Raw genomic sequence first — 18,992 nt, 5'->3', positions numbered from 1 at the left:
TAAGTCCGCTACATTGCAAGTTTCGCGGAGGGACTTCATCACACGACTGGCGAGCGAACTTCACTCCGACCACATGGAATCAAAAGCCATACAACTGGAGGAACTGCAAACAAAATAAAACCAAGGAGACATGTGCCAAATGTCACAAAGTGTGTGGGAGCTGCACACGAAAGGCGGTGTTTACCTGTGTGGAATGTGCGTAAGCGTCAATGATGCGGGGTGTTTGCGCCGTTCAAATGGGCAGTTAACCTGATTTTGTTCGTTAATATTTTTTGTTCACTGAAACTAATCGTTCTAAAGCAGTTCGTTTTCTTGTTTAGCTAATGTTCATGTTTTTTCTTAGCCTGTTTGTATACATTTTCACATTCATTTGAATTAAAATGTTGTGTCCTGTTTATTATTACCTATCATTGTAGATCCATTTATTTTTAGATTTTGTATTGATTATTGAACTTATTTACTGACTTTGAAATTATTAACTTTAGCAGATTACGTTGTATCCATTGTTTCTGCAAATCTGCGTCCAGGCTTAAGTACATACTAGATCCCAGTGTAGATGGAGCGTGAGGCACATCCGGTGGGATTCTAGTGCTGCGTTCCAGTCCACTTTTAGACACGCACTTGCGAACTTCCCTAAGCACTTCCCCTCGGGGGAATCCCTGCCGCCATTTTGAAGTGCGTTCCACTTCGTGAAGTGGACGAGGGAAGTTTATATGGACAGACCCTCGTTCACTCGATCTTGACCGAGGGAGCGAGTCTACTTCAAACGTACACTTCAGGTACCTATACGTCCCACAATGCAGTATGACTGTGACGTCACCACATATCTCGTCTAATCACAACCACAACAGACAACTCTATGATATTAATTATATTTTTTATTTTATTTAAAACAACCCAAACACACATAAACATTTGGATGCTGCATTAAACAAATTCTTAAAGGAAAAAAATATGTAAATAATAAATCAACTCCATAGCTGATTCCAAGTGATCAAGGGCTTAGGACGTTCCAGTTCAGCCCATTGCAGTTTCCGCCAGTAGTGGGCACTCGTGCAACGTAAGCAATGACGTACATCCGAGTGAACGAGAAGGAGGGAAGTTAGCGAGTGAAGGGCATGACAATTTTGGACTGGAACGCAGCATAGATTCCTGACTCACTGCTTGACCTGCAGGCGCAGGCGCATTACTATAGGGGGCTAGATAAGAATACTATTGAGGTGATAGCAAGCATTGGGTACGTGTTGCGACATTGTTGAACTGCTTTAGCCATAACCTCTGGTTATCGATCAGACTGGAGAGTTTGTGATCGTGGGCCCGGATAATATGAACGGCCGGTTCGAGGCACCCGAATGAACGAGGATAATAAGAGTAAAGAGTTAAATAGAATAATCAAATGCGTCTCCAAACTATTATACAAATGACCAATAACCAATTGTGATCCTAACCTAAATTCAAGGTCGTGATAAAATGGAGTCATGATAAAAGTTTAATTGGAATTAAATTACTTTGATATGCTGAAAAGACTGTGACATGCAGTAAACCTTCATCTGGGGAAACTGTCGCTGGAACGATTGGGCAGGCCTTAGACTTTTGTATAATGTCAGTTTCTCTCATGTGTCTTCATTAACAGAGTGAATGGAAGCACTCCGCATTCTGAAGGCAACAAACTTTTCATCCCAAAATCATCCTCCGATTTGAATGGTGTGTACATCTGTACAGCATCAACCGAGTATGGAAGTGTGTCAGGTGTGCTCTATGTGGATAACACTGGTGAGTCATTCTAGTTTAGTCTATACATGTATGCATTTAGGAACAGAAGTAAATCAACACAGCGACAACAATATTCATAGACAAAACTTAAATATGTAACCTGACAGTTCTCTTTTTCTCAATCCCTTATTCCATGTTTTGTAGGATCCACTGATGTCTGTCGGGATCTGTTTATCTCCAGCTGTGCCATCCTGGGTTTACTTTGCACGTTCTGCACAGTGTCTCGAGTTCGAAACTTCTACTTAAGTAAAAGTAGATTTTACTAAAGTAAGCACTATTAATCATTGTCCATTTAGTGTCTCTCACATCCTTAAGATGTTGGAAGTTGATGGTTTTTACACAAGCTCTGTAAAGTGTTTGTCTGCTCAAAATACTAAAAATATTCAGTTCTGGTGTATCCATAGAAAGCAATTTTCTATCATCTTCCTGCCAGTCTCCTTTTTTTATAGAAACATGCAGTTCAGGAAAATGGGAATTCTCTGTATCATCACAGTTCTCCACAGGATAAATTTCCATATAATCCCTTACAGGATCTGGGAGGGCCTCCTCAAGGTCATCCAGCATCCTCTTGATAAAACGTTCAGACCTGAAGCCCACCTTTTGTGTCAGTTCCTCTACCGATATCCAGCTCAGTCCCCTGCGTAGGTGGCATATTTTGGAGACTCCTGCTTTCAATATTGCCGACCTCACAGAGGCAGATCTCAACACCTCAACAGAGAGAAGTGGATTGAAAAACAAAGGCTCTTCGTATACCCACTGATTAGATCCTTCCCATTCTCTTGAAAATGATAGAGTCTGCCAAGCTTGCAACACTGGTAGAAGACAGTCAATCCTTCCAATGCTAGTCCCTCAAAAGACGTGACAAACAATTGCTTATCCAATCCCATTCTTCTGTTTTTTTTGCAACAAAGCACATGCTACGTCCATCCACTGCTGATGCTGATGATATAGGAGACGCTGTGCCACTTGCAAACGGAAAACAGCAATCCTAGAACAAATGTCAAGTAGTCCTTGTCCTCCCTCATGAATGGGAAGGTATAGGACAGCAGCTTTTAGCCAGTGTTGTCCTGACCAGAAGAATTTAACAAGAGTCTTTTGAATGTCTTCTATTATATTTCTTGGAGGATCCAAAACCATCAACTTATGCCAAAGGGGGGAAGCTATAAGACTGTTGGCTATCAGGACTCTTCCCCTGTAGGATAACTGGGGTAGCAGTCATTCATTTAGACAACTTTACAAGCACTCCATCTACTAACCCCTCCCAATTCTTCATCCTACATTCATCTTTACCAAGATATACTCCTAAAAATTTAAAACCGGACTTCCCCCACTGAACATTTTGCGGTAATTCTGGTAAAGAGCTTTCTTCAGAACCACACCATAAGGCTTCTGTTTTTTGCCAGTTTAGTTTGGCTGATGATGCCCCTTCATAAATCTTTAGAGCTTCCTTTATAACTTGAACATCATTTGTATTCCTAACCATAACGGTTACATCGTCTGCATAAGCATAAAGTTTAATAGCTTCAGCTTCTGGCTTATTACTTACTAGAATACCTGTCAATTTAATTCTTAATAAACAAAGTAGAGGCTCTATTGCCCGACATAGGGCACCCTTGCCTTATCCCTCTTTTCATTTGGATTGGTACACTTAAACCTCCTCCTATTTTAACCATGCTTACAGCATCAGTATATAATATTCTGGTAACACTTTAGAATACTGTATCTTACTTACTGCATAACTAATAAGGAATTATTGAAGAACTAATAGGTAATTTTTCATTAACTACTTCTTCACTACTGTTAACTACTAAGGAAGATGTGTTAACTAATCAGTATGTAATAGAATTTTATGATTGTGTTAAGTAACAGTTAGTTAATAACTAATGAATTATGTCATATCTCCTGAAGAACTACTATTAATTATCTACTAATTAAGGTTCAAGAAAAATAAGAAGTAACTAATGAACAGTCATACAAAACTACATTGAGTTGTGACCTTCCTTATTTACTAATGTTATTAATAGAAGAAAATACAGTTTTAACAAATGCATATAAATGTTAAAGAGGTTTTGGCCTATGTGGTTTTGTGTGTTCTGTAAGAAATAAACTTCAGAAAGGAACCCCACTCAAGTGCCTTGCCTTAACTAACCTCAGATTAGTTTTTATATTGTATATACAGTACTGTGTGTGTCTGTATTCCTCAGCATAGAATGCCATTGAGTAAATTCATGTATTTGAGGCAACGACTGAGGGAAACTGAACATGTAGGGAACTTATTAGTAATTAATAAATAATTGTTAGATAATTCTTCAGGAATTACTTAGAACCTGAAACAGTATTCTAAAGTGAAAATATAGGAAACCCATTAGTAATTAATAAAGAATTACCAAATAATTACACAGGAATTAGCCTACTTAGAACCTGAAACAGGATTCTAAATGTGAAAATATAGGGAACTTATTAGTAATTAATTAATAATTATTAGATAATTCTTCAGGAATTACTTAGAACCTGAAACGGTATTCTAAAGTGAAAATATAGGGAACCCATTTGTAATTAATAAAGAATTACCACATACTTCCCACTCAAATTTCAAACTTACTGTTAAAAAAAAAACACTATTAACGTAATCATCTTAACCTTTGTAAAATACATGACAATGACTCGTTTAGGGTACATGATATCTTCCTTTATTTCAGATAAGGATATTTCTTAATACAGCTTATTTTATTTTGTTTTTGTCACGGTTAATCGATCCGTGTGTTCATTTTGCGTATCTGAAAACTCTTGGAACTCAGATAAAAACTATTCCAAGTGTAATCACCCGGTCTCTGTTCTCCCGTTTTCACGGTAGTAGTGCTGGATCTCTTGCGGGAGCTGGGCTCGTGTTTGGCGGGGAAACTGCTAACTTCAGACCGCCGCCGAAAGATGCTGTGACTGACTCCATAACCTGCCCATAAACAAACAGTGCACAGCTCTGAGAACATATTTTAACGTCTGATGTAAATAGATTTAGTATCTTTAGAAATAAAAATATTTGTTTTATGCAAGGGATCAGGCGTTTCCATCACGCAAAAAAGACCAACGCGTTAGGTAGGCTAACTGACATCGCGTCCTTGTATGTTGCTTGCATAAAATAAAATGATTTACAGCACAGTAATGATTTTATAGATTAAATGAAACGTACACAAACCTGCATTTCGCCGAAGAAATGCACCATATCGGCGGCGCTGAGAACTCTCCAGAAGAGGATGCAAATGCTCGCACTCTAGTCTTGATCACCAAATCACTGTAAAATGTAGTCTTGCTAATGAAATAAAAAGTTTGCTTATTTGCTGATCAATATATAGCCTATAGGTAAATGTCTGCACTTATCTTTCTTATTAGTGCTGAATGACTAAAACTGTCACAGTGAACATTGATCAGTGCTTTTTACTTTTTAAGTACTTTAAAAATTAATTACATTTGTAGCCTACTTTAAGGTTAATTTGAAAATGAATAGACCTAATTATAATTTTACTGAAGTCATATTTTATTGGGGTATCCGTACTTTTACTCAAGTTCTTGATTTGTGTAGCTACTTCATCCACCACTCCACTGAAAAAAACCTGGATTATTGTAGTACCGGTAACTACTGTATATGACTGTTCAGTAGAAGTTACTTCTTAGTTATTTTTCTTGAACCTTAATTAGTAGATAATTAATAGTAGTTCTTCAGGAGATATGACATAATTCATTAGTTATTGATTAACTAACTGATACTTAACACAATCATAAAATTCTATTACATACTGATTAGTTAACACATCTTCCTTAGTAGACAGTAGTGAAGAAGTAGTTAATGAAGAATTACCTATTAGTTCTTCAATAATTCCTTATTAGTTATGCAGTAAGTAAGATACAGTATTCTAAAGTGTTACCATTTTGATTACGTATGTCCGTATATTGCGCATAAACTCCGAAATGTCATAATGAAAGTCCCATGAAACATGACGGGAGCAACCGTGGCATATGTTCTTTCATTTGGGTTATTAGCATGTCAAATCGGCTAGATGCAAAGAATGTGGGACACAGGAACGTCGAGTTCAAATTTTATGAGACATCGCATCGCATCATTACACACCGCAAACCTAGCACTATGTTTTACTTTTATCAATCTTTTTGTATTCAGCTTTTCTCTCTCCTAATGTAGGCCTATGTCTATGAGAGAGAGAGAGGAGATAGGATGTTAATCCATTTATTACTTAGAGCGCATATATTAACGTATCGCATGCATAGGCTACAGTTTGCTATTGACTTAAACATTACGAGGTTTGATATTTTCAGATAATGACTGTCGTCAATAACAACGCTGCTGTATAACAAACTGTATAACAAACCGCGACCATCTGGCAAACAAACCCATATTGCGTTCACTTATTGTATTGAATAGGAGCGCGGGGCACAACCTAACGCGGGGTTAGTTGTAACACGCTTGTTTTAAATACTTCCGCACATGTTTGGATGACGAAACTTTGTGTAGGCTATTTACTAGTTGCCATATCAACACTGTATAGGAAAAAAAAATCCGCCAAAATGATTTATTTTTTTGGAAGATATCCATAGACATTTATTAAACCATAGCAAAAGTAAATTTCTTACTTAAGTTAATTTTTCATCTCTATTTTTTGTGTTTATTTAAAATAAGACAAATCTGATATTATTTTAATCTCCAAGATGTTATTTAACAGTTGAGATAGTTATTTAATGCTTTGCTAACTAGCAGAAGACACTAGCAGGGTTTAAACCCCAGTTGTGCAGGCGGGGGCATGTTGTAACACTGCGTTACAATGTGCCCCTATTAGAAATATGCTATAATATTCTATACTTTTATTAATTTTATTGAGAAAACGTGAGAAAAAGGTGAATAAAGACTGAGAGTCAATGTTCAGAAATGACTAATTATTTATTTGTTTTGAACTATGTTGTATAGCTGTGTTTTCATGTGTTCGTAGTCAAAACTCAAAAATGAGTTTATATTTATTTATTTATTGCCATTATTTTATATGAAAAAGTTTTTTAATTGTATTTTATTTAGAAAATATTTTAGTTTGTTTTGTATATTTTTTTTATTAGATCAGATAACATTTTAAGCTGTCATATGGTCATGTTACAATGTGCCCCTGCACATGTTACAATGTACCCCACCTATGGGGCATGTTGTCACATTTCACTTCCATTCTTTCGGGGTATGTCAAGAAAAAAGTATATACTGTATTGATAAAACAAAAACACATAATTGTACTAGACATGTGGGAAATGAATGTGGGAAATGAATGTGGGAAAAAATAAATACTCTGAACCATAAGTAGATTTACTCAAACTGAGAAATTCAAAAAGCGTTACTTTGTGCCCCGCTCTCCCCTATAACTCTTGTTGCCAGGACGATTGTTTTATACAGTGGGTTATAAAGTAACAAGCTGGATGTATATTATCCCTTAAATCTTAGAACCTTTATTACAAACAAAACAGATAATAGAAAGATCATATATTTTGTCTATATAATACAAATAACAGGATTTTTGAGTATGAGAATTTTTTAATGTAGCCTATGGCATGAAATGACTCAGACTCGTGACAAAAGACTCCAGATTTGACTCGGACTCCAGCTTAAAGACTTCAGACTTGACTCAGACTCCAGATGAATGACTTGTGTTAATATTTATATGCTTTTGTAACCTAAATGTCCCCAAACCTTGGGCCAAAGTCAATGTGTGTTTTGAATATAACAAACTTAGGGACACACTCTCTAAAAAATGCTGGGATGTTTTAACCCAATTTTGGGTTAAATATAGACAAACCTAAGCGTTTGGTTAAAAATGTAACCCAAAGGCTGGGTTTGTCCATATTCGTCCCAACTTTGGGTCTGCAGTTAGAAAACTATCTAAATATAATAGTCCCATGACATATCTGTCATGATTCCTTTCTTGTGTTCCCCTTGTCTTGTGTGGACTTTTACTGTGCTGGTTGTATAACAGGAAATAATAGAAGTCCACACAAGACAAGGGGAACACAAGAAATGAATCAAGACAATATCGAGTAATCAACAAACTAACAAATCCATGATTTGGGCAGATCTAAATTTGCTTTGCCAGTAGCAGAGAAGGGAGGGGGTGGCTGAGTTTGCACAAATGTAGAACCAATCATAGAGACAAATTATCTAATGATGAGTAATATGTCATGTTACCTTTGCTATGGTCCTATTCTTTACTGTTGTACTCTTTTTGTAGGAGGGATTCTCTCTGAAATTGGTCTGAGGTCCTCCGGCCGTGATTGAAGCACATTCCAAGAAATAGTCTGGAGTCTGTTTGATTGTTGATGTGCAACAATTGCACATTAACATTGCAGGATTAACACTAGATATCTTACTTCTATTCTCAAATGAGAGTGGAGAACTAGAGACCTTTTTCCTGAGTGATAGTGTTCAAAAAGGTCGAGACGTCGGCATCCAGGTATTGAAGTAGGCTTAGTAGAGTATAAATTCATATGTATCTGGGACACTAAATTTAACTCAAGTCAGGTGGGTGCGTAGGTGAAAATCTACCACAGCATCTGAGAGACTGAAAAAAAAAAGGGGAAATACTCATCTTTATAAATCAATTTAATAAATGTTTGTAAATCCAGAGTAAACTGATGAACCAGTACTTTCCTGTAGCTCAAACAGTAGAGCGTTGGTGCTTGCAACGCCAAGGTCATGGGTTTGATTCCCAGGTAAAGCAAGAGTTGATAAGAATGTAAATGAGTACCTTGAAATGCAATGTAAGTCGCTTTGGATAAAAGCATCTGCTGAATGCATAAATGTAAAATGTAAATGTACTTAAGTGTGACGACCTCAGCAAGGGCAAAAAATACCCAACATCCAGCTTCCCTGGAGACACTTCCTGCAAAACAACAGATAAATACTAAAAGGTTATTACTATATCCTACCAGGAGCAAATAAAGGAATGTTTTCACATCAGCAACTTCACAACCCAAATGGCTAAGCCAAGGCAGCAAAAAGATGGAAACTATTTGGGCACTTCACTAGCACAAGAAAAGGGATGTTCTCAAGTTCCAGCTTCTTACTGTTATAAAGCAATTGTTACATTATCACGTAATATGTTAATAGTCTTGTTTCCATTCTTCAAGTAATCCTTTATTTTTTCTCTTTTATTTGGCCGTAGTCTCTTTAGGAATCTTAGGTTTCAGTAAGGAGTCATGTCATGTGACCATTAATCAGGAAGTAATCCAGCATGGCACAGAGAGCAGTATCAAAGCCACTAGATGACAAGCCTGCAACCTTTAGCCAAAAAAGCGTAATGGCTAATGCTAACGGCTAATGCTAAGACTGGTACGCAGGAAAGGAGAGCAGAGGCCGTTTTTTATGAATGGATGTCAATAGAGAAGAGGCTTCACTACACTGAATAAACCGCCTTTGAAATGAAACACCTTATCATTTACTGTAAGTAATGGACAGCCTGTTTGCTAATCTTCAACATGTTTTACGCTAAACAATACATTAGTTGCGAACGATATGTAGATTTTACAATGATAAAAAGATTTTATAAGATAAGGCCGAGTAGGGAATGTCACGACAGGTAAGACTCATTTACGGCATTACCATAGTATTTCATAGTAATATTGAGTGATATTGTATATTGTCTAAAGAAAGATAAATACAAAATATATTAAAATATAATTTTTCTAAATAAAGAAAAAATACCTTAAATTATAACTATTATAACTATTTTAACAATATCTTTGACATGACGCTGATATTATGCATTTTATGAATAAAGACAAAATTAATAATTTAATTATAAATATTGTTATATTGTGTGTTGTTTAATTAAAATAAAACATGAAGTGTTGTGCAAACTGCCTAATGTGCCTAATGATTATGATACTGTATAACGCTATTTAATGTATGATGGTAAAGAATAGCCTACATATAATTTTAATTAATTAAATATGTATTCAATTACAATAAAGTTTTTTTATGTAATCTTAAATGTACTTTTTTTCACCCTGCGGTGACTAGTACTTTGCAGCTAATATAGATATTCAAGCTTTTTTTCCACAGTAAAGCATATTCCACAAACAATGCAGTCCTACTGTAACTTTACTAGCGATATAACACCAAATATAGAACATTTATTCACAAGTCCTACGCACTAATAATTGACACTGATTAACGTAATCTGTAACTGACTGTCATAAAACTTTGAACTGTGGGCACTGACTTCACTGCCATTACACGATAGGCTGAGGTGCATCACATGATCCAAGTTAGCCGCTACGCTTTCTCCAATGGTAAGAGATACAGACCCTCTCATCTCCCTAATATAAGACAATCTCTGTTTATTGTATGTGAGCTAATCCTGTGACATCTGCATACATCTTATGCCTTTTGTAGCATCGTGGGTATGCACTGATTGTTTTTAACAATATCTACAATCGCAGATCATCATTTGGGGACAGTGTACATTCTATAAAGTATACAGCATTGAGAAATGTCTACTAAATGCATAACGTTCATAACAGTAGAAACACAGGGATTTTTTGAGTAAATGAAAGCTCAGACGGGCGAATCTAGAATCTTCCCCTTATGTCGTCATAAGGAGAAAGCTCACCTCCCCTTTCTCTTCTTTGCCCGCAAAAAGTGTAAATGTCTTATAAATCACATTAATATTTTCCTACAGTTTATAAAATATATAATATTTTATTTTTATATGTTAAAAAGACATTATAGTTCGACAGTGTCACCTTATCTGTTCTGTATGGAAGCCCGTTTCCGCCACGTTGAGTAAAAAAAAAAAGATTCTTTAAGTCATAATAATGAGAAACTTTCTCGTAATAATGACTTAACATCTCGTAATAATGAGAAACTTTCTCATAATAATGACTTAACATCTCATAATAATGAGAAACTTTCTCGTAATTATGACTTAAACATCTCGTAATAATGAGAAACTTTCTCATAATAATGACTTAACATCTCGTAATAATGAGAAACTTTCTCGAAATAATGACTTAACATCTCGTAATAATGAGAAACTTTCTCGAAATAATGACTTAACATCTCGTAATAATGAGAAACTTTCTCGAAATAATGACTTAACATCTCGTAATAATGAGAAACTTTCTCGAAATAATGACTTAACATCTCGTAATAATGAGAAACTTTCTCGTAATAATGACTTAACATCTCGTAACAATGAGAAACTTTCTCGTAATAATGACTTAACATCTCGTAATAATGAGAAACTTTCTCGTAATAATGAGAAACTTTCTCATAATAATGACTTAACATCTCGTAATAATGAGAAACTTTCTCGTAATAATGACTTAACATCTAATAATAATGAGAAACTTTCTCGTAATAATGAGAAACTTTCTCGAAATAATGACTTAACATCTCGTAATAATGAGAAACTTTCTCGAAATAATGACTTAACATCTCGTAATAATGAGAAACTTTCTCGAAATAATGACTTAACATCTCGTAATAATGAGAAACTTTCTCGAAATAATGACTTAACATCTCGTAATAATGAGAAACTTTCTCGTAATAATGACTTAACATCTCGTAACAATGAGAAACTTTCTCGTAATAATGACTTAACATCTCGTAATAATGAGAAACTTTCTCGTAATAATGAGAAACTTTCTCATAATAATGACTTAACATCTCGTAATAATGAGAAACTTTCTCGTAATAATGACTTAACATCTAATAATAATGAGAAACTTTCTCGTAATAATGAGAAACTTTCTCGTAATAATGACTTAACTTATAATAATGATAAACTAATTGTGACGCATTGTGCGCTCGCGCTATATGCCTACAGGCGCCGGTTGTTGCTGATGCTGATTCTTGCTAACATTGGGCATCTGCGTGATCCATGGATTTTAAACAAATAGAGCAGTATTTCAGACGAGGACTAACAAATCGTGAAATACTAACTCTACTGAAAGAGGTACATGGAGTCAAATTTAGCAATCGCACCCTTGAGCGACTTTTGAGTAAACATCAGCTTTGGAGGAGGAAGAACAAGACTGATGAAGCTGATGTGGCAGCTTTCATTCAGCAACAGCTACAAACATCAGGACAGTCGCATGGTTACAGGTGGATGCATCAGAAATGCTGGCTCAATGGAATTATCACTGACAGAGAGACAGTGCGGGTGATTTTACGGTTGCTAGATGGCGAGGGAGTTGACCTGAGGTCTAGGAATCGACTTTGCCGCCGAGTGTATTTCAGCCGTGGACCTAATTATGTGTGGCATATCGATGGATACGATAAATTAAAACCATATGGAATTGGTATAAGTGGGTGCATAGACGGGTTTTCAAGAAAAATGATGTGGCTTGAAGCTTACAGAACAAACAATGATCCTCGGGTTATTGCTGGGTATTTTATGACAGCTGTCATGGAGGCGGAGGGCTGCCCTAATATGGTGAGATTGGATCTCGGCACAGAGAACGTCAATGTTTCAGAGATGCAGAAATTTCTGCATCATGGAACACATCCCGACTCTGCTTGCGTCAGTTTTGGGCCAAGCACCAGCAATCAATGGATTGAGAGATGGTGGCTTACACTTAGAAGTCAGTGCATCCAGTTTTGGATGAACCTGTTTGACAATATGAAAGAGGATGGACATTATGCTGACACTTTCCTGGACAAATGTTTGATCCAATTCTGTTTTCAAAACTTAATACAGGTAAGTCACGTTTTCTTTTGTTAATTTGTTTTTAAAGGGAAAGTTCACCCAAAATGAACATTCTGTCATCATTTACTCACCCTCATGTTGTTCCAAACCTGTAGGCCTAAATATGTTTCTTTCTTTTGTTGAACATAAAGGAAGATGTTCTTAAGGATGTTTTGTCCCCTTTGACTTCCAAATAGTATTAAAAAAAATACTATGGAAGTCAATGGGGAACCAAAACTGTTTGGTTATCAACATTCTTCAGAATATCTTCTTTTATGTTCAACAAAAGAAAGAAACTCATATTTAGGCCTACAGGTTTGGAACATCATGAGGGTGAGTAAATGATGACAGAATGTTCATTTTGGGTGAACTATCCTTTTACGTCTAAACCTGTTGACAGTTACATTGTGTCTCTAAAGTAGTGTTGAGTAGATAATTTAAGAAATGCAATCTAGTTAGCCTACATGGCACAACACATTAAACCCGTGCGCAAGACTCTACAGAAGTTTTGGTTCAATGACTCATTAAGGCAGTGGCTTTTTACCACTTACTATCAGTTTTAATTGTGTATTTAAATGTATAATTGCATTTCTCTATAGACTATTAAACATTTTTACATTTAAAACATTTATCTCATAACATCATTTCTGCAACTGTAATTGTTGTGTAAATGCATTCTGAGATAGATTTTGTTGATACTGATTTCATTTGAATGGTAAAAACCTAAAGTGTCTTTCTATTGTTTTATTATTAAATGTAAGAATTTGACATAAAAGATGAAAGATAAATTTCATAAGGCTAGAAAAAAATTGTCCCTATAAAGGTTAAAAAAAATGGTTTTGGATATCATTTTAAGGGACATGGACCCACAGCCCCCTAAGTAACAGCCTTCACTACCCAACACTGCACAAAATAAAGTAACTGGTGAATTACATTATGGAAAAATAATAATCTTTTGTAAGGGTGCTTTGGTATCCTTCCTGACTAAATGATGAACCCATCATGTAAATAACCTTTAATTCGTTTTATTTTTCAGGAGGAACTGGATCAAGTGACATCATCTTGGAACAATCATAGAATACGACCAATTCATAACTCTCGATCTCCAAATGGTCGCCCAGCCATTATGCATGCAGTACCTCAGTTATATGGCGCAAGAGATTACTTACACCCTGTAGGCCCACAAGAAGTTGAAGTGTGTCTGGAGGAATGTGTATTCAAAGACTACCCATGTGACAAAGACGTGTTTGATGCCTGTGTTCACCTCATTACAGAACACAATCTGGATATGTCAAAAGATGTCTATTCAACTGTGGATTTTTATATCAAACTCAGGGAGTTGATAAATAATGAACTAAGTGCCACAGACTAAAACTATTTGAGAAGCATATCTAAAAACAAATGTTATTCGCTGCTTAGTAATAGACAAAATGTCAGGCAACAATACCTTGATATGATCACACAATGCATCTCATTTGACTTGTACACTGTATTTCACTTTATTGGTGTCAACCTTTACATTAACTTTTTAATGCTGTGGAACACTTAATTGAAATGAAAAGGCAGGCCTACTAATGTTCAAATTAAAAATAAAATAAAAATGCTGTATGGATTTTGTGCTGCATAAGCAAAGCAAGCAGGCAATTCTATAACCAAAAGAAAAAAGTGTAAAGTTTATGGTTACAGTATTCATGAAATAGGATTGGGTGTGTACTGTTGGAAAACAGCACAACATATCTTTGCATTGCAACATATCCTTAAGACATCACATACTGAAAGGAAAGCAATGCTCACTGTAGTCACAAACAAATTTTCAACTAACAGTAACGCTATAAACACAGCAACGCTAAAACAAGTTTGGATGTAGTGCTACTGGGTCAAAGAAAAAAAAAACATCCATAATTTTGCACTGAAATTGTGCAATATTTGTATATCTGTAAGACATATAAGTAAAGGAAAAGTGAGCAGCAACTGCAAACAGCCTTACAATTGACAATAACATTGCCACGTTAAAATAGTTACAAAAATCTTTAAAACTTTTTTCAATTGAACAGTACAGCTGCATGTACATTCAAACAATTCAGAAACAACAGTTTAAAACAAACAGTGCATAAGACAACTTTTATGGTGGTACATAATGTGAATTTACAAAGACTACAGTCTTACATTTAGAAGCAGTAGTCTTCTAGCTTCATTAATTAGATAAAGTCCATCACCCACACATTGCACTCTAAGACTTTGTTCATTTCGGATCTGAAATCAGGATAACTGTCATAGAAAACTGACAGCTCCAAGACACAACCACAAGTGTGTGCAACTGGGCGTAGTTGGAAGCCTTGAACCTGTATGAAGTTAATGACGATAGTTTTTCCCAAAAAAAGATCCGAACCAGTGCAGAATCTAAGAAACCGAGACAGACCTTGTGTGCCAGATTCCCTAAGGTAAGCGGTTAAATACCTTTGAATCTCTCTCTGCTGGGTATTCATGTTCTCTGGGAAAGAAAGAGCCCTCAAAACCTTTCTCACATTGGGCTGCAAGTTTTCATACACAGAGGAAATTTCATCAAGATGACTGATGGCAGTGGAAAGCATGTTTGCCCACTGCTCAATGACAAAGGCAGGCTCTTGAATCAGTTTTTTGTGGGCAAGTTCTTGTAAGATTTCCTCTGCATTGTTCTCTGTTGGAGTTTTTCACAGGAAGGTACTTTTCCTTTTTCCATCCAAAGGCAATTATACGGCCTACACTTTCCCAGTGCATTTGTCCAAAATCATGCCGAAGGAAAGGCACCTTGAAAGAGCTGCCCATAGTGCACTGTTCATAAAACTCATTCCAGAACTCAGAAAGACTCATTCCAGAACTCAGAAAGAGGTAATGTATCATCCAAAATTTGATCATCCACATTAAAAATGTCTCCAGTGTCTCCAGTGACAAATGTGACAGTGTTGCTGTCATCCAAAGCATTCTCATCTAGGGTGGAGGAAATTATCTCTGTTGAATAAAGGAAAGGCATCTCTGGTTCCATGTTGCTCCCTATGTAAACCACATCTGTGTTATCTGTATTTCCTGATCTTTCAGCTGGCATTTTTGTTGGGGAACTGTTCAGTTCTTGTGTAGTGAGAGCCACATCTATTTCCTGTTGCATATGTGAGCCAGAGTTACTTCTCTTCTTTGTTGTGAGGTAGAACCGTAAAAGTGGCAACTTGGTGTCTGCATACAGTTTTCCAACTGTAATGTCTTCATCAATAGACATTTCTTTGTAATCCTTTAAATCTACCTCAAACTCAGTGATGTCTCCCTCAGGGCTTTTTCCATCTGCAAAAAACAGCTTGACTGCTTGCTGAATCAAATCAGATTTCTTGGATTCTTTTGATACATCAACTTTTCGTGTGCCACCACCCCTTCTTGTTCTCACTTGTTTAAAGATTTCATTTTCTGTATCGTAATTCATCCATCCTAATTCTACCTTTCTCATAGTCTTCTGAGCATTCTTTGCTGTGTGTTGTTGACTTGTTGTGGCAGAATCATCATACTTCGATTTTTTGGATATTTTAGATTTCAATCGCTCAAAAAGTTTTGATTTCCTGTTATTGGGATCATTCCTGTTACTGGCTTTCTGTCTGCAAAATCCCAAAATGGCCAAACGATCACCATATGATGGAAAGTATGTCTTTAGCTGTTCATCTGTCATTAGTTCGATGACACTGGCATCAATCTATAAAAAAAGGAAATGCAGGTTTAATATATAACATTGAGTTTGCATGTCAACATACAATTTTCACTGATAAATGGTTGGGTGCAAATTTATAAATATATATATATAATATATATATATATATATATATACAGTGAGGAAAATAAGTATTTGAACACCCTGCTATTTTCCAAGTTCTCCCACTTGGAAATCATGGAGGGGTCTGAAATTGTCATCGTAGGTGCATGTCCACTGTGAGAGACATAATCTAAAAAAAAAAAATCCAGAAATCACAATATATGATTTTTTAACTATTTATTTGTATGATACAGCTGCAAATAAGTATTTGAACACCTGTCTATCAGCTAGAATTCGGACCCTCAAAGACCTGTTAGTCTGCCTAAATGTCCACCTCCACTCCATTTATTATCCTAAATTAGATGCACCTGTTTGAGGTCGTTAGCTGCATAAAGACACCTGTCCACCCCATACAATCTGTAAGAATCCAACTACTAACATGGCCAAGACCAAAGAGCTGTCCAAAGACACTAGAGACAAAATTGTACACCTCCACAAGGCTGGAAAGGGCTACGGGGAAATTGCCAAGCAGCTTGGTGAAAAAAGGTCCACTGTTGGAGCAATCATTAGAAAATGGAAGAAGCTAAACATGACTGTCAATCTCCCTCGGACTGGGGCTCCATGCAAGATCTCACCTCGTGGGGTCTCAATGATCCTAAGAAAGGTGAGAAATCAGGCCAGAACTACACGGGAGGAGCTGGTCAATGACCTGAAAAGAGCTGGGACCACCGTTTCCAAGGTTACTGTTGGTAATACACTAAGACGTCATGGTTTGAAATCATGCATGGCACGGAAGGTTCCCCTGCTTAAACCAGCACATGTCAAGGCCCGTCTTAAGTTTGCCAATGACCATTTGGATGATCCAGAGGAGTCATGGGAGAAAGTCATGTGGTCAGATGAGACCAAAATAGAACTTTTTGGTCATAATTCCACTAAACGTGTTTGGAGGAAGAAGAATGATGAGTACCATCCCAAGAACACCATCCCTACTGTGAAGCATGGGGGTGGTAGCATCATGCTTTGGGGGTGTTTTTCTGCACATGGGACAGGGCGACTGCACTGTATTAAGGAGAGGATGACCGGGGCCATGTATTGCGAGATTTTGGGAAACAACCTCCTTCCCTCAGTTAGAGCATTGAAGATGGGTCGAGGCTGGGTCTTCCAACATGACAATGACCCGAAGCACACAGCCAGGATAACCAAGGAGTGGCTCTGTAAGAAGCATATCAAGGTTCTGGCGTGGCCTAGCCAGTCTCCAGACCTAAACCCAATAGAGAATCTTTGGAGGGAGCTCAAACTCCGTGTTTCTCAGCGACAGCCCAGAAACCTGACTGATCTAGAGAAGATCTTTGTGGAGGAGTGGGCCAAAATCCCTCCTGCAGTGTGTGCAAACCTGGTGAAAAACTACAGGAAACGTTTGACCTCTGTAATTGCAAACAAAGGCTACTGTACCAAATATTAACATGGATTTTCTCAGGTGTTCAAATACTTATTTGCAGCTGTATCATACAAACAAATAGTTTAAAAATCATACATTGTGATTTCTGGATTTTTTTTTTTAGATTATGTCTCTCACAGTGGACATGCACCTACGATGACAATTTCAGACCCCTCCATGATTTCTAAGTGGGAGAACTTGCAAAATAGCAGGGTGTTCAAATAATTATTTTCCTCACTGTATATATATATATATATATATATATATATATATATATACACACACACACACACACATATAAATATACACACATATACATCCACAGTCTGTGTTGGTTTGGGGAACCATGTCATCGGCTGGTGTTGGTCCACTGTGCTGTCCACTCAACGCAGCCGTCTACCAGGACATTTTCAGAGCACTTCATGCTTCCTTCATTTTCCAGCAGGATTTGCACCTGCCCACACTGCCAAAAGAACCAAAACCTGATTCAATGACCATGGTATCACTGTGTAATTACTGTGTGATTTCATGTAATATTCTAATTTTTTGAAATCCTGTTTTCGTGGGTTTTATGAGCTGGAAGCCCAAATTATGTACAAATAAACAACTAAATACTTGAAATCGTTTAAGTTGTGGGCCCTGAATCTATAATCTATGGAAGTTTAACGTTTTGAATGGAATTATGGAAATAAATAAACTTTTCCATGATATTCTAATTTTTTGGAAAGGGTCTGTACATACATATATATATATATATATATATATATATATATATATATATATATATACACACACACAAATATATACATATATACACAAATATATACATACACATACATGAATATATATATACACATACATACATCTATATATACACACATTAGTGCTGTCAATGATAACGCATAAGATACATTTTTGTCCAGTTTAACGCGCTAAAATATTTAACGCAATTAACGCAGCATCTGTTTTTTTTGTCGTCATTTAGCTAGCATTACATTATATGACCATGCTGTTATTCATGCAAATGCTTTTAAACCATTCAAGAGAACGAGGAACGTGAATGTCCTGACAGCACAGAAAGACGCGTGCCAGTATCCTGCGCCAGAATAGTGTTCTCTTTCGCGCTTGAACGAACAATAACACACAACACGTTGATCTTACAGTGATGTCACCATGTGGTCACAACGTCAGCAATCTGAGTTCACAGTGATCTAAAAGTGTAACCTCACAGCGCACTCACTGTGTGCTCAAACTATGACCACAATATGAGCTCATCCCAGCT

At 36.5% G+C, this 18,992-nt stretch overlaps 1 protein-coding gene across 10 annotated transcripts in view; it reads left to right on the top strand.

Annotated features, from left to right (window-relative positions):
• LOC311088960 (nectin-3-like protein) overlaps positions 1-18,992 on the top strand; it is a 120,825-nt gene that overhangs the window by 51,506 nt on the left and 50,327 nt on the right. For 2 of the 10 annotated variants that reach the window (XM_084123369.1, XM_084123361.1), the window contains exons 5-7: positions 1,634-1,773; positions 1,918-2,040; positions 8,043-10,841. The exons of 2 other annotated variants lie outside the window; for them this stretch is intronic. In XM_084123369.1, the coding sequence (XP_083979495.1) occupies positions 1,634-1,773; positions 1,918-2,039 (262 nt within the window). In that variant the 3' untranslated portion in view covers position 2,040; positions 8,043-10,841. Of the gene's footprint in view, positions 1-1,633; positions 1,774-1,917; positions 2,184-2,206; positions 3,346-8,042; positions 10,842-13,539; positions 14,135-18,992 lie in introns of those variants that run through there. 6 more of the 10 variants (XM_084123368.1, XM_084123365.1, XM_084123364.1 and 3 more) reach the window with 6 other exon arrangements.

The sequence above is a fragment of the Abramis brama genome (assembly GCF_963993115.1).
Source record: "Abramis brama genome assembly, chromosome: 8".
In the NCBI taxonomy this organism is placed as follows: Eukaryota; Metazoa; Chordata; class Actinopteri; order Cypriniformes; family Leuciscidae; genus Abramis; species Abramis brama.
The sequence above is the reverse complement of the archived record's forward strand: the minus strand, read 5'-3'. Positions and strand labels throughout refer to the sequence as shown.